This window comes from Uloborus diversus, chromosome 1 (genome assembly GCF_026930045.1).
Source record: "Uloborus diversus isolate 005 chromosome 1, Udiv.v.3.1, whole genome shotgun sequence".
Lineage (NCBI taxonomy): Eukaryota > Metazoa > Arthropoda > Arachnida > Araneae > Uloboridae > Uloborus > Uloborus diversus.
Window position 1 is genome coordinate 201,489,870 of NC_072731.1, and position 17,930 is coordinate 201,507,799.

The 17,930-nt window shown below is 32.1% G+C and overlaps 1 protein-coding gene across 1 annotated transcript in view; it reads right to left on the reverse strand.

The window, feature by feature from the left end:
- Positions 1–1,837: 1,837 nt before the first annotated feature.
- LOC129234136 (transmembrane protein 98-like) overlaps positions 1,838–17,930 on the reverse strand; it is a 16,636-nt gene continuing 543 nt past the window's right edge. Inside the window, 5 exon segments of the mRNA XM_054868031.1 lie at positions 1,838–5,599; positions 6,823–6,943; positions 8,707–8,913; positions 10,221–10,267; positions 10,269–10,338. Of these exon segments, the coding sequence (XP_054724006.1) occupies positions 5,465–5,599; positions 6,823–6,943; positions 8,707–8,913; positions 10,221–10,267; positions 10,269–10,338 (580 nt within the window). The 3' untranslated portion in view covers positions 1,838–5,464.

The window sequence follows — 17,930 nt, forward strand, 5'->3', positions numbered from 1 at the left end:
AAATTTATAAAACATGCATCATCAAAGATCGACAGAAATTGTAAAATCTTAGGCACCAGGAAAATCTCTTTCTCAGAATTTATAGAAAATTCAGAGTAAAATGGCTTTTGAAAGATTCTTATTGTGAAAGAACTCGTTACCAGAGGATTGTCCACAAATAATGTCGCACATTGATGGGGAGAGGAACAAGAATTATGATATCACAATTTTTTTTAAATAACAATATGCATATGAAAAATTGTATGGGGGCAAGAGACAAGAAAGGTAAAGTGTGACACTCTGGGACAAAAAAATTTTTTTTTAAACTGTGACATCATTTGAGGTTGATCCCCAAGGTATTTTTTATAGTCATCCGGGATTTGTCAGATCCTGTACATCATCATCCATATTTTATTTAAATCATCAGGTGACATGTGAAATATCTTATTTGTAATTTTATGCTTATGTATTTGTTGAAACAAACATGTCTACAATTATTTTCCTACAGATCATCAAAGTTTATCATTTTGTGAAAATGTGATATTATCTGTAAATTGTACACTTCATGTAAAATATTCAGTTCTTTTACATAATTTTCTAATGAATTGGTGGAGCAGAGGTAGTTTTTAAGGGGTCTAAGGGCCTTAAATCTTCAATATTTTCGACTTTCTCGAAAAAATATGTTGTGTATAGTTTAATTCTGAACAATTTGATACCTTATTTATTACCATGCGAAAAAAACTTTCCTAGTTGTCATAAAAATGAGTAAACTTTCCTCATAGAGATGTACGTTAGCAGCAGCTATTTAAGCCTCTTTTCTCAGGTGCCGGTTTCTTGTTTTGAGTGTGTGATATTTAAAAAAGTTTCTTATATATTTCCCTAAATCTTTTCATGCATGTTTGCCTGGTTTATTTTTATGATCTGAACCTAAATTTTAACTAAAAATGAAAGTTAATATTTTTTTTTAAAAATATTTTTGCCCAAAATTTTGGAAAATTTTGACAGTAACTTTTAAAATTTTTAAAAAAATAAATAAATAACTTTAAAATAATAAATAAAATTAGGTTCAGATCATAGAAGTGAACCAGACGAACATGCATAAAAAGTTTTACGAAAATATATAGAAAACTTTCTGAAATATCACGCGCACAAACCGTAAAACCAGCGAAACTGGCACCTGAGAAAAACAGGCTTAAACAGCTGCTGTTAACATAAATCTCTATGGGGAAAAGTTACGCATTTTTACACTAACTTGAAAAGTTTTTTGTGTATGTTAATAATTAAGGTATTAAATTGTTTAAATTATGCATAACATATATTTTTTCCAAAAACTCCTAAATTTTGAAGGTTAAAGGTCCTTAGACCCTTATATCCAAAAATATTTCATGAAGACATTTAACATTGACTGAAAGTGAAAAATGCACTTATACTTCCTATATTGTCGCCCCAGTGCAACAGTACTTACTGTTATTTCTGTGCTTGGATGTCTTAATATTGCCCTGAGGCGATGATGTATACTTACTCATTGTCTAATGCTCGAAAATTATCATTGCAATATCTTTCTAACTGTTTTTGTTGCAACTTTGTTTTGTTTGTTTATTTCTTTTGCTTGAATATTGGAAAAGAATAAAAATTAATTTCTTAGGACAAATTTTGTGATAAATCTAATGATTTTTTAAAAAACTTTCTGAAGGTAAGTTTTTATACCTTACAAATGTTGTGAAAAAATGCATTTCAAATAAATTTAGCTTATTTTACTTATCCTTTCTATTTTTCTTCTGAAAATTCAAATGTATATTTTACTATCTATTATAGTATCTAGCTGATTATTTCAAAAAAGAAGAAAGACAAGCAAAATTCAGAATTCAGTGTGTATTTTATTTCACTACTTTTACTGCTACATTTAAAGAGCATCATATCATAAATAATTACATTCTCAGTTGTTATAAAAATATAGCTTTCCACTTTTAAACTAAATGGAAAATATCACAAATATTTTTGATTACAAAAGTTATGGAGTATATAGCTTTCATACTTTAAAAAATATATTTCCAATATTAAAGCTGCCACGGAGCATTATTTTGGCTACTAGTCTTACCTTAAAGATCTTAGTTACCCATTTATCTCAAATTAGAGGAATAAGATGAATGATCAAATATTAAGATTGATTGGAGTTTTTTCATCACAAAGCAAAGCAGTTTTTCCATAGGTAAATATAGTGAAGATAAAAATGTTAAACATGCTTAGCTGAATAATACCTTTTATTTAAATTTTCCCCTTTCAAACAGCAGGACTCAAAAGTTTTAAATTTGGAAGATATCCTAAATCTTGATTTGAACCATAAAATTTAGAAGTATAAACACTTTGAGGTGTTCTAGAAAAATAACGGGAGTTGAAAGAACCAAATGCAACTAAAGAAACAAACTCTGTGCTCGACTGGTTCAACTGTATTTTAGCCTGTACCAGCGTTTAAGTCGAGTTTAAAATTTTTTTAGCAAAAAAGCTGAAATTGGGGAAAAGTCTTTAGCAAAATGCTAAAATTCAGGCTTGGCATCTTTGAAGAAATAAATGCACAATATCTTTTAAAAATTTTAAAAGAAAAATTCAGAATTGTTCTTGGTATTGAGGGAGCAAACTTTTTTTTTGAAAAACCCCAATAATTCATTAATTTGGGGGGGGGATAAAATGCAAATTAAGACGAAATATTGTTTAACTTAACAATAGTTTATACATGTTAGATATGATTTATAAATACGATTAAGTTCAATATCGCTTCCTCTCTCTGATTGTACACCTTTTTAACCCCCTTCTTTTTCTTGTTATATTGGAGCAAAAAAGCGAAAATGCTTTGTTCCATTTTTGCAATTTGGATAGTATTCTCGCATTTTGCGAGAAATGCGACCCTGGCCTGTACATGATTTATGTTTAATATGCAGACAGATTGAACAGACAGACAGACAGAACAAATTGAAGAGTATGAAATAACTTACATGCACATTTTGCACATCATAAAGGTTAGCAATAAGTCCAACAACGTTGTTATTTATAAACAATTTTGTTGCCACGGTTACTACGCAAGAGTCTGTACACTGTTGTCTTTATGAATGGAACCACTGGTTGTCTTCACTGGTCCACTGTAGTCTTTATGGATGCAAAATTCTACATGTATTCATTTTAGAATGGCAGCACACAGTTTTTTTATTTAAAAGATTAATACACATAATTTCTGTACCTCAGAGCCAGAAGGACATTAGTCACATTATGGTAATTTTACAGGAAAGAGGAAAAACTTTTTTTTGGCTCATGGAAAGCACGGGGCGTGTGTACGTTTTACGGTAACGGGTAACGGCACCAGTAACAGACATGTTTAAGACATCGCTCTCAGGTTCACTCAATTTTCTGAGCCTTTGAATGTATTTAGACTCTTAAAACTAGTTTTCTCTCATGCAACTACATCTCATCTAATGTTTGGCTGCTTTTGGATCCTCTGAATTAATTAATTTTATTCTTATTTACTCCATTTCAAAAAAAGTTACAAACCCCAGAACCCCATTATCAGACACCGTCGATTCTGATGATACCCAGCAACAGATTGGAAGAAGAAAGGATGAGTAATGGACAGAATTCCCCCTTTTCTCTTTAAAATGTGAAAAAATTCTTTATTTTTAGACCTAAAACCTTATTAAATTCAAAAGAACATGAAATACTGGCAGACCTCGCGGTAGCTGTTCATAACCTTCCACCACTGCCTTCTAAATACCAACTGGCTCATAAAATTCACTCTGATAAGACTAGATGGTTGCACCGTATTCATGGGTTGCAGCAACATCAGTTTTACCCATCAGAAATTCTTATTATTAAAATTCAAAGTTATGACTGTCTGTTACTGGTGCCGTTACCCTACGTTTACATGGCTCGATAGGGAATAGGCTTTAACATACAATGCACTAATAAACGGAAAATTTCAGTTTTTGGACTTGCGTCAGTCTGGCTCTGAGATAGATTTTAAATAAGTATGTTTACCAAGTAATTTTAAGCTTTAAAAAATAGAATGGGAGCTTATACTTTTGCCATTTGTGGTCTTTAACTAAAGTCTTGGATAACTTAATTATGATAAAAGTACTCTAAATAGTGTTTTTTTCCCCCTTAAAAACAATTTTTCTTAACCATTACAATAACAAAGAGAGAGAGAGAGAACAAATTTAGAAAGGCACTAATATTTTAAAAAACCCCAAGTTGGCTGTTTACCTAGACTGGTGAGTATTTGCATTAAAACAACTATGACATACAGTTTGCTCTTTTAAAATATTAAAACAATATACATACAACAAAAAATATTAATATTCCATTCATGGAACAGTAATACTGCCCATAGATGATAAGGATATATATGAGCAGATTTACAAAGGAAATGCAATAGGCCAGCTTACTGCAAACATAGAGAGTTCCAATTACACCCACTTACATTGCAAACCGCATTTGATTCAATACTTTTTTCACCTGGTAAAGAGTTGAAAATTCTACATACAATTAATCATCCACTCTTCCTTATAGAGCTTTTATTTTTTGCAGCAGTTTGAAAATGTGTCCGACATTTTTGTCAATGTAAACAGGCTGTATGTATAAACATTTTTTATTATAATTAACTGCACATAGCCAATTAGTTTGTCAGTAATAGTATGTACTGCACAGTCAAAAAAAAATGGTTTTAGGCACTTTTTTCTTGATGAAATTGAAACATATGAACGGTAACACATTTGAAGAAAAAAAAACACACACACACACACACAAACTTATAAATGCATGAATTTTAATCATACATATAAATGCATAGAGTTACAGTACAATCCATGTTCCTCCCTCTTATTCTGAATTTTTAATATTAGACTAAAACTATATAAGAAAAATTTATTCGAGGAAAACCTTATTTTATTCTTGATAGCAGGGGGAGGGGGACTCTTAATTTTTAGCTTGCAGTATTTTTAAATAGGGAAAACAAATGTATATATATTATGTTCATTATACAAATTCTTTATGGCTTCACATGTAGGTGCAAATCTATGAGCATTTTCATTTAATTAATATCAAAACATGAAAATAGAACATTTCCTGCTTCATTGATATTCAGAAGAATATATAGAAATACAATTATAAAATCTTAAGGTATTGAAACACTAAGTTCAGATTGTAAAATTTGAATCATCTTCATTCATTTTAAAATGCAATGGAACCTCTGCACAAAATATTTAAGGACTTCCATGGCTTACAGTATTTTTTATGATTATGTCACTACCTTGATATGAATCTTCCGTGGAGTATATAAGCATAACAGCTCATAACAAATAACAGATACACAAAACATCAACATTATAACAATAGTATAATAAAATGGAATAAATCGTTTTAAAAAATGAGATTTCAGAAACCTTGAAAGGAAGTAATAAAGAACAGTGGAATGTCATAAAGTACAAACTTCTTTCACATCTCAGCATGCATTAATTAGGCCTGTGTTATGAGACATCTGACATCCTAGGGCCGCTTCATTGCATTCCATAAATGAGCTGCCATTGACCTGAGGGGCAGGCGCCGTTTCTAATGCCATTCCAGCCTCTCTCAATACCTAGATAAAATATTTTAATTTAGCAACTCGATAAAATGTTCAAAATATACAATGACACTCAAATGAATGTTCATCTTTTGAAAATTTGAATAACACTATCTCAAAATGCGGCACTGAGAGGTAAGTGGACGTTCTAAAGTTTTGGTTAAATCAAGTTTAAATTTCAGATCCTAGGAAGGGCTTTCATTCAATTTTTCTTCTAAATCATGCAGCACCTACCAGGGCTACTATTACTACTTGTTGCCCCAAAACAAAGAATATGACTGGTAATCACCAATTTTTTAATTTTGACACATAATTTGTTTGCTTCTGACTGCCTCGAATAATCCTCACAATAAGTTTGCCTAAAAAGTCCTATCTTGAGATATAGCTGTGGAATACAAGGTCTCATTTTTTTTTTTTTTTTTGTATTTTTAACCTTCCATTAATTATAATGATCAATTAAATGTTTTACTGTGTTTTGTAAACTTAATTTTATCTGGGTTTATACTCCTCAAAACTAGTTTTGCTAAAAAGGTATTTACTAAAAGTATGGCTGTTTTTGGTATGATTTTGAATGAATTCAGTCAACTGCTACAAAATTGCAATGCCTGATTAAGGCTTTTTTAGACGAACATTTTTTACCGGTTCTTTATTTTTCTTATAAATAAATGAAGGCGTTCTTCACAAGTTACTTTCAGTTGTATCTATGTTGAAAAAACTTTAAAGTGATAATAATGACGCCTCAAGGAATTCTCTTGAAATTTTAGAATCCTGATGGGTACCATTCTTTCATGATTTTTCCGGACAAAACAATAATAAATAAGAACCTAAAATGTGTTTTTGCATCAAAAACTTAAAACTTGCCCCTTAACTTACTTTACCAATTAAAAATTTGGTTAGTTTAAAAGTAAAAAACTAAAAAAAATTTCCCACCCACACTGGCAGGGTGTAAATTAATAAAGAGGGGAATTTGGGCCCATTTCTAATTCATTTAGTTTTTCTGACATCTTTATTAAATTATATACAGTATTCATTGCTCAGTTTTTATTACAATATTCATCAAGAAGTAATTTATGAATAAATAGTTACAAACCACTTAAAGTTTTTACAAGAGCCCTAAAAACTTTTTGAGTTTAGGGTTACTTGCTCCCCAAGTCAAGCAGAGTCATTTTACCTGTAAGACTAAATATTTAAGATCTTCTAAGTGATTATCAAATACTTCGACTGCATGTGACACATACCTGTAAATTTTCCTCCATATCTGCCAGAGCAGCCTCAATCCAATTACAAGTTGTCCTCAATTGGCACAAAGATCTTGTTACAAGAGCCAGGTGATTCACAGATAAGATGAGAGACATGCATCTAAAAACAATTAAAGAAAAAAAGGCATAAAAAAAGAGGTATGAAGTGTGTAAACTTGTACAATATTAAAAATACAATAGATATTTTCAACGACACAAACAGGCATGAAATACTAGTAAAACTTGACTAACTCAGATCAACTGATAAATCAGTTAATATTCTTTCACAATGTATGTTATGAAAAAAAAATGCCATTTGAACTTTAAGAAAATTTCCAAAAAGTGCTTAAAAATAATTTTAGGGTGTTGTCTTAAAATTGATATAAGTTTGGTATATAATTCAGTAATCAAAAGTTTTTAGTTTAATTCAGTAATTGATGCCCTTAAAGAAAGTTTTTAATAACAAGAGAAAAATATTTTTTCTTTCCTAACAAACATGAAAGGTTTGGAAAACATGAAATAAACAAATTAAAATAATAATAATAATAAATAATTAAAGAAAAACGCATGATTTTCCTTTTGTTTCATATGAAACACAGGAAACTATGTACAAAAATGATAAAACAAATTTTCATGGTTCAGCAAATTTAGAGATGTTTCAAAGCAACATTGTGATTTTTAAACACTTCTGATTAAATGTAATTTTAAGTAAACATTTATTTTTGATTTTGAAATCAAACTACTATTTGCAGATTGATCTATCTAAAATTGAGACTACCAAGCTTAAGGAATTTTGTCAGCATACCTATTAACTTCTAGCACCAGCATATTAATAAATCAAATGCTTATTAATTATTTTAAATATTACTTATTACAGTCAAGTTTCTTGAAGGCACCGAGCTGAAATCTGCACCAAACTTGAGATGTAAATTAATAAATTTTGCAATTAAATGTTAAGTAGGAATTCAAGATGAAAATAGCAGGAAAATGTTGAAAATGAGAAATCAATTCTTGCTTCAACCTTTTTTTAATGTTTAATTTGCAAAAATATGATTTAAATTTAAGTCTATTCTAATAATCTTTATGCTATGCTATACTTTATTATAGCTATATGACAGGTTTCATTCTTTTATGCAAAATTTTTGGTACACCTTTTTTTAATGATGTATCATGTAAAAAAACTCATTTTATCAATCAGATTTTATGTGATCAGGTGTGCATTTTATGTCTGGAACTTTTTATTATAAATTAAACTTGCTTTAGAAAACACAATTAGCAGAAATATCAAGCACGAACTACAGTTGATTATCTGTTTAACAATGCTCTATTTAATGACTTTCTCTATTTAAAAATGACTTTTCACGGTCCCGAATGCTCCACTGTGTTTTAGAAGCATTCTATTTAAGGACGCATTTTACTTAAGAACATTTTTTGTAGTCCCTTGAAAGGCGTTAAATAGAGAATCAACTGTATCTGTAATGTAGTAAGTATGTAATATAACTTGTAAAAACAAACAAATGGCATAAAAAAGGCATAACATAAACTTGTTTTTTAAAATGGCTTTATTTTATATAATAATAATAATATATAGTCTTTTCTTTTTTTGAGTAGTAGTAAGGTTTTCTTTGATAATAATAGTGATAATTTTGCCATAAATGGGGACAAATTAATGACTTTAAATTTAGAAGCTGCTTGGTTTCAAGTTGTGTGGACTAGAGAGAGTCAACTATATCGTCGCCTCAGAGCAACGGTCGGATATCATACTGTCTTTTCTGGAATTAGATGTTTTACGGTTGCTCTGAGACGACGATATATCCTTTTCACTATTATTTTTAAAAATATGACATATTTCGCACTTTTTAATAGTTAAAAAGAACTTCAAACCTTGCTTCTAACAGACGCGGATCAAGGGGTGGGTACATTGCTCTGACAACATCGTCCACACGAGGGCTTATTTTCTTGGCAACTTCAATGATTTCACCAAGCTCTTGGTGGGACTGCTGGGAAACATGAGTCATCATCATTGGAACAAGCCTCTCTGTCAAGTGATGGCATTTTTTCAGTATAGCTAAGCAGTGAGGAATGAGGCCACTAGAATAAAAATGAAATATTTATAATTACTGTAATTTTCTTGATGAAATTTGTATTAATTCTTTTATAACTACTAATTTATTACCGCACGGCTTTGCCCGCAGTAGAAAATTAAAAGGTGTTTTGGTTCCCCTGTATATTTACAAATAATGCATGATGAATTTTTTGTCAATTGTCTTGCCCATGTTACGGTACCATGTTATGATAACTTGGCAATTTACTCATCCATTTTATGATAATTTTGCTTGGGAAAATGCTCTTAAAATTAGAATAGAAAAAGAACAAAATCGAATTTTTGAAAAATCACTTCAAGGTGCACACCCCCATGATACAAACAAATTTTGTGCGGAATTTCATGAAAATCGGCCGAACGGTCTAGGCGCTATGCGCGTCACAGAGATCCTGACACTTTCAGCTTTATTAGTAATTATTATTAGTAATAAAGATTATCCATTTGGTGTTGTGTTAGCACAATGGTCCCCATTATGAATAATTATTAAATTTCAGTATAAAACAAATTTTTGTATGGATTGCAGTTTTAGATTTAAGAATACTATTAGAAATATGTCAACTTGCAATTGGCTTTAAATTTTTCTCTTCATCTTTACTAATAATAAAGATGAAAGTCTGTCTGTCAAGATCTCTCTCTGTCCGGATCTCTGTGCCGCGCATAGCGCCTAGACCATTCGTCCAATTTTCATGAAAGTTGGCACAAAGTTAGTTTGTAGCATGGGGATGTGCACTTCGAAGCGATTTTTCAAAAATTTGATGTGGTTCTTTTTCTATTCCAATTTTAAGATTAAAATTATCATAAGATGAGCGAGTAAATTACAAAATTATCATAACATGGAACCGTAACATGGACACAAGCCAATTGGCAAAAAAATTCACCATACATTATTTGTAAATATACAGGCGAACCAAAAGACCTTTTAACTTTCTATTACGGGCAAAGCCGTTCGGGTACCACTAGTATCAAATAAAAACTGTTCTTTCATGATTTTTCTGCCCAAATTTACAAAATCCTTTTCCTTCAAAAAGACAAAGAGGAAAAAATAAGAGTTTAGACATGCAGGGGTGCCTACCTGGGGGGGGAGGGGGACGGTCCTGGCACAGACTGCGGCATTGAAATGTTTAGAGGGGTTGTTTTGACGGGTATTTTTCTCATTTGGGGGAGGGGGCATATGACGGCTGTACCGTAAAATCGAGCCTGTTAAAATGTTTTTTTGCAAAATATAGAAGAAAGTTTTGTAATAGTCGCAACATGCTAATTTCAGTATTAATTTATTTATGATGAAAAATCTTACGTAGCATCATCAACCCATTGTTCATCAGCCAATATCTTTTCAATGTTTTGGATGTAATCTTACATCATCTAACTCCATGTCTGTTCCATCATCATTTGAAATCAGGTGAATTTCAGGTCTGAAAAAAGAATTCAAATCAACTATTAGAAAAAATAAATATGTAGGTATAGTTACATAGATCATTAGATACACTTTTCACTTCAAGATTATGCTCATTTTAATATCAATTCATTGTAAAAGGTACAAACATTTGTAGGAATACATAAAACAGGAAGAACGAAGTGTAGAATAATGTTCATTTTTCAAAATTCATCGACTATATATAACTGGTTTATCTGCCATTTTTAAATACAAGTAGATGGAAAGCTTCAGGAATCATTGTTCTTCGCTGCTTTAATTGAAAATATTTGATCTGAACTGAATGACAAAGCAAAACTATTAGAACAAAATCAAGTCTCTTTCGACTCAAGAAAAGGGCTGAAATCTCGTAGTCATAGCACGATATAATTAACAAAAAAAATATATATATATGATGACCACTCTTAGCTACTGGGACTTGGGGGTTTGGTAGCAATTTTCAATTAACCTGGCGATTGGTAACCACTAATCTAGAGCTTTAAGGCTGATCGATGAATCAATGCATCGAAAAAAGTTGTAGATCCCACATCATTACAGTGGTTTAGATATTTTCTCCAAACCGAAGTATTGATGCACTGACTAAATATCCTAGCACCAATGAACAAACACCGGTCTGTGATCACTGCCATTTTAATTATTTTTCACCAGTGTTAAATTGGCTATATGTGAAGTCAATCTGGCTGGGCAATGAAGGTGTGATAAGTTAGTAATAGGAAGCGTCATAAGCAAACAAAGATCTCTTCTTCTCCCAAAACAGGAAAGAATTGTAAAATTGTTTTAGCTCTTAACAAAAAAAACATACTGATGAGCAAAGTAAAATCATTCATAAAAAAGGGCTTAAGTTGTATGCACAAAATAACTACAAAAAATGTAGTCACACATTTTGGCGTTAAATGGAGCCTCTTTTTAAATGCCAAAAGTGAGCATATGAATGGAATGTCCGACTTTGCTTTCATAGGCTCACATATTTTTGCACAGAAAAAAAATAGGCTCAATGTAATGCCAAAACACGTGACTGCAATATTTATTGCTATCTTACAATTGACGCTTTTTTTTTTTTTAACTCTCTTCCTGGGATGTTTTTTTTAATCGTTCCTACTTTTGTAAAATTTAAGCATGAAACTTATTATTTGTTAAAAAAAGAAGAAACATGATGTATTGCAACATAACAATGTAAAGTTGGCGATGCATCACAATGTAGAAATTCCTACACTGCTGATTGGTTGGTTGGTTTATTTAGTTTTGATGGCGCAAGAGCCCTTGAGGGCTATACTGCACCAAACTTTACTTTTTATTTAACATTATTTATATAAAGTCATGATATTGTAAAAGTAAATTTGTTTTGAGGGAAAAAATGTATAAAACTTCAGTACTTGAAAATAAGTAGTAGAGAACATGTAAACATTAAAAGCATTTATATGGATTAAAACAATAGGTAACAATAAACCTTGCTTAACAAGAAAAGGACAAAATCACATTTTGACGACACAAACACTAAATTAAAAAGGAGAAACCAATCTCCTGGAGGAAGGAGTGCAAATTGCGATGGGGGTGGGTCCCCCCCAGCAACTCCTCCAATAATTAAAACGTATTTGATTAAAATGTGGGCAGTTACTTAAAATGTGTAACACTGTCTGATTTACATTACATGTAATACATGTTGGAACTGGTTCATGACATAAGAGGTATTTATGGGTAAATCTGGTATGACTGATGCATAGTCGAGCTAATAAAACTTGTTCTCTCCTGTGAGCTGCATTGATTTGAAACCTGTAGTGGAGGGCTGTAATGGAATGCAATTTATTTTGTGTTTCAAGATTCCAGTTCTGCTGCCAATGTGTGTTAAGACACTCACAAATGAGTTTATTAATATCCTCAAAAGGGACACTGTCATCGGTCAGAATACTTGCAGCTCTGGCAGCCAAATCGGCTGATTCATTGCCTGCAATGCCCATATGGCCACGGATCCAACAAAAAAGAATTTGAAAATTATTTTGCATAAGGTTTGTGTATAAATGATATGACTGGATGACTATAGGATGGCTATTATTATTGCAGTGAGTGATGGCTTCCACTGAACTCTTTGAGTCAGTGTATATTACCCATTTTTTGTGGTTAGATTGGGCTATTGATTAGAGAGATTTAAATATAGCTTTTATTTCGGAGGTAAATACTGAACAAGATGGGTTTTAGTTTTTCTGTGGTAACTAGACTATTAACTATTGTAGCAAAGCAGACGTGATCGTTTGCTTTTGATCTGTCTGTGAAAATGTCATGATAGTCAGAATATTTGCTTTTTGTATCATAAAATATTTGTTGGTAAGCTGTATTGGAGGTAGTCTCTTTAGGGAGTTTAATTAGGTTATTGATGGTAGATGTAATTACTTCGCACCATTGTTCAATTGGTTCTATTCTATTGAGAGTACTGAAATCTGACAGCTGCAAATCTGAGAGCAGCCAGCGCATTAGGATCCCAAATGTTGGGGTTGCAGAAGGACGATGCAGAAATAGGACAACGTTAGACGGATTAAAAATATGGAGATGTAGTGGGTGATTAGTGCAAGGTTTTGTTTTGAAGTAAAAGTTTAAAGAAAGTTTAACACGTCTATAGTTCAGAAATTGTTTATGTGCAAGAATATAAAGACTGTTGATAGTTCAGGTTTGGAGGTGCCTACGCAGATGTGCAGTGCCTGATTATGTATTGGATCCAGGGCTTTTAGATAGCTTTTCACTGCAGAGCCATAAATTTGACATCGAACTATATCAATATCTATCATGTCTTCGGATGTTATTTCTGTCAACTAGGTAAATGCTGCCCAGTCAGCTCAATCAATGCGAAGTCAGGCTTGCTAATGCTGCTGATGGCCACAGCGTCCAGTAGAGGTTATCCTGATCGGAAAGTGGCCACACCCTCCACCTGGAAATCTGAACGTGGCAGAAAAGAAGGTGAGCATATTACAAGATTGATGGCATGGTAAGTCTGGGTAGAAAGATGAAAATAAGTGTTTTCAATGTTATTATAAGAACACAAAGGTTATTGTCTTCTATAAAATATTTCTATTATTAAGCCTCTACTGTTGGAGTCTGGACTCCCCCAGAGAGGGTTATGACCACTGAAATCTCCCAAGATGGCATATGGGGGGAGGAAGTTGATCTAGAAGTGTGCAATTCCACGCTTCTCAAGTCATGAGAAGGTGGAATATGTATAGAACAGATTGTAAACAGCGAGTGAAGGTGAACGCGCTCAGCTACTGGCTTGCAGGGATGTGTTGATAATCAGCTGGCTATATGCATAATCATTTGAGATTAGTAATGCCACTCCTGCACAATGGGGGGAGGGGGGCTACACTGCTGGAGCTCTAGTATATATAAATAGAGGGAGAAAGAGAGGACATGAAGTTCAAAGAAGGAACACAAATTAAAAGTGCCCCTCCTCCCTCAAAACCATTTTCTGTTTGCACCACTAAAAGAACAGCATACTTATGACACCAATTAGCAAAAAAAAAAAAAAAAAAATTCAGAATGATTCAGTATTGAAAATATGTAAAAGAAAGTTCATACACTGGGGATGATTATTCTGTAAATAGATTGTTCTATTTTCTGAGACATTAGAAAACACTTTCTTTTGAAACCAACACTGTTAGCTAAAGTCAAGATACTGGTGCCATGTTTCTACATGTACTTTGATACATAATCTTGGCTCAGACATTTACATGAAATATCTCATACATACAAAATAGAAAATTAAAAATTCAAGAGATAATTTGTAATCCACACCAGTAAATCAGATGTAAAAATTTTAAGGAAACCTAACAGGGGTCTGGCCAGAGGAAATTTGGGTCCATTAACGGACCCTTCACAAAAATCTGACCGTCTAAAACGGACCTTCCACAAAATCCTGATCAACCAAAACGGACCCTTCACAAAATTCTGATAAACAAAAATGGATCTTTCACAAATTGTTTATTGAAAGAGCAATTCTTAAATCAAAACGCATATTTTCTGTGAATAATAACGATAATTTTCTGAACCTTTTTTAAAGTTAAATGAGAGGAATCAGCTTTATATAAAATCTACTAATTTTGAAAAAAAAATCGGCACTCTTGTGATGCTCCTGCAAGCAATAAATTACTACAGCCAAATAAATATATTGCTTGTTGTTTGTTTCTTTGAAAGAAATTAATAGCTGACAGTCTGTTTGGTTTTATAATTTTGCTTGTTTGTTTTATGCAGCAGTGTCGTTGTAAACTTCTCTGAAAAAGCGTAAACTTTCTCTGAAAAGGGCGTCCTAAACACTTTTCTCCCCCCCGCCCCCCGCTTATGATTTAATAAATAATAATATACAACGAAATGAACTTAGAACTAACAAAGGATAGTAGGGGTTAGGGAAAAATGTGATCGCTTCAGATTGGGTTACCAACTTTAAACTTATCCCCACTTAGCTTCTGGCAGTGCAATGTTTAATGGTTATTTTGGGAGAAAGTTTATATGGGTTTGATTTTTTGATGCTAAAGAGGATATTAACCAAAAATAAACTCTTTTATTTACCTTTTCCCTTTAGATGCCTAAGATTTTGAAAAATGAAATCTTTTTGCATCCAATATGAGAATTATATTCTTATTCTTTTTTCAAGCTAACTTCGCTTTATTAGGATGCAAATAAATGAAAAGTCCCTTTATTTTTGTAACAAACGCTTATTTTCAAGTTTTCAAAAGCGGAATTTCATTTTCTTTTATGAGTCATAAAATTAAAATGTTAATCAATGTTTTTTTTTTTTTTTTTTTTCAACTGTCTCCAGATATTATTGATATGTTTGTCATAGGACTGTAAAATGCAATTCTAAAATAATTTTATAAAAAAAATTTTTCTTTTACAAGCCGTTTTTATAATTTTGATGCCTTCACTTTTTGAGATCTTTTTGCATCCGCTGTGGGAATTGGATTTTTCGAATTTTCAATGTTTAGTATGCTTTGTTAAGAGGTAAACAAATACTTTTATTTTTGTAAAAATCACCGAGTCAGAAGTTTTAAACGAAATTCTGTGCTCTGTAACAGTGTCTTGGGGGTCAAACCGCTAAATACTGAAACCCCGCCTGATTTTTTTTCTTACAATTATTTTAAATACTATAATACATATAACATTTCTAGTATAAATTAACATAATGTAGATTGGTAGATAAATATTGATACTTGATGGGTGCCTATCTCCTTACAAAAAAAAGCAAAATTATTTGATTTTTTCGAAAAAAAAACGGACCCCTGTGAAAAATTCTGGACAGGTAGACCCCTGCGTAATCAATATAGATCAATAATAACTCAGTAGTTGAATTTTCAGATATGCTTAAAAGAAAATGCTAGTACAGAATACTTTTGCAACATAAATAAAACAGAATGATTATTAAGAAAACAAAAATTCGCACCTTACATCCTTAAATTGATGCGACAACACAAGTCTAAAGGCCGACAATATTTGTGTCTGGCAAACTAATATAAGTGCAAGAAGTGATCCAACAAACACCACTGTTAATACGCCGATTGCAACTAAGACAACAGACTCCATCACCATTATGTTTCCGATTGATGTATAAAAAGTGAAGGATAGCATGAACGGCTAAGTGTTTGACAAATTAAATGCAATAAACATAAGAAGCACAATACAAACGAACAATAGAGTGGTTAGCGTTTAGTTTAAACAAACATTTGCTAATGTTCGAAACAAGAAAAACAAACATTAAGCCCAGAAAAAATGAGACCGTTCAGAAATGCATTAAACGTTTTGATGGGGGAAATATTTTGGTAATTTACAATCTTTTGTTCACCCACCACATTTCAAAACTAAAGCTAGCACCTCCCCCCATAACGATGTGTTTTGTTTACACACATTTTACATTTAGCAATAGTGATGCCACATCATAATAAAATATACAAGTTCTTGTACTCTTTATCTGAAAAAAAAGTTCGGTAAATTTTATGATGATCGGACAAATTTTGAATACATCCTTATTTACTACATGAGAAATAATATTTTTATGATATTTATATTACCTTTTTAAAAAAAGTCAGTTAATAATTAATTTATTAACTGTAGCTGAGCACTACTTCCAAATTTACAATGTTTTGATCACGTGAGAAAACAGAATGTGGTAAAAAAAGTAGTATAAAATTATACTATTAAATTATTATTTTTAATAGGAATTTCATCACAAGCAGGTCTAACTATGTAAGTTAGAACCCTACGCTAGTAGGTTTTATGCAATTACACAAAATTTAAGGTTCGTACTCGTTCACATGTTATCACTTCAAATTACACGTGCATGCATTTGCTCATTTTTTAAAAATATTATTAAGGTCTCTGTATTGTAGTTTGTCAACAAACCATTTTCAATGTAAGAAAATGAAAAATGGCGTGATAAAGATTCTTCATTGAATTTATGATATAAAAATGTTGAAGGTACAAAGTTCTAGATCTGTCTGAGAATGCTACTCTTTGTGTATCCACGGATAGAAACACATTTAACTTAGGTCATCTGTTAGTATTGAAATCAAGGGTGAATCTAGTGAGTTTTCTAGTGGGGGACGGATGATTTGTTAACTGATCTATTTCTTCCAGGCCCGCCATTTGGGCGATCAGGGGAGTCAATTGCGGCCCTCACTGAATTTTAGAAACATAATGAAATTTGGCATTTTTTTCCCGAATAGTTGTTTTTTCCTTTTTAAACACACTATTCCCTATTGTACAAACGAAAAGTATTTGCCCCTCCCCCCACTGTAATTTTTTCAAATGACTGCCTACTGCGTAATATATCTGATTTATGGGGGGGGGGGGGGGGGGGGGGGGGGGGGGGGGGGGGGGGGGGGGGGGGGCTGTGTGCCACAGCGTTTTTATCTAAGACCCCCTGATATCATTCCTTTTCTTTTCCATTGAGAAAGGTATTCTAATCTTACGTTTTAGAAATTCAGTTTCATCTAATAATTTCGAGGGAATATTTCAGAACCCTCTCCCTCTAACATTGTGAAAAATTGTCTGAAATTGCATTTTTTAAACTTTAGTTTCGAAACGTTACCTGAAGACAGTCTTTGAACTCATTATCCTTCTTGAGATGTCTACAATCACATCTGTAAGGCTTAAATTTTTGCAAAATGACCGTAAGAAGGAATGTCATACTCTCAACATCATCAAGAATGGACCTTTAGAACTTCAATTTGAAAAGATTACTGGTGCAGGGTCCCTTGTAATTCGTCCTTGAGTGAAGCAGGGGTCTGTCCAGGATTTTTCACAGGGTCCGTTTTTTGTGAAAAATCAAATAATATTGTGAAAAAAGAATTAATTTTGTGAAAAATCAAAAATTTTCGCAAAAAAAAAAAAAAAAAAAAAAAAATTGTTAAAACGAAATTTTAGAATTTAGAGATGGCACAAACTGCATCAATTAAACTTAATGTTGAGTATTTTCCTCTTCTATGGCGAGAAAATCATTCTGGATTTTTTTTCGGATATTTGGCGGGAGGGGGGGGGGCATCGCTCTTTCAAAGTATCAATATTTATCTACCATTCATCCATTATGTTAAATTATAC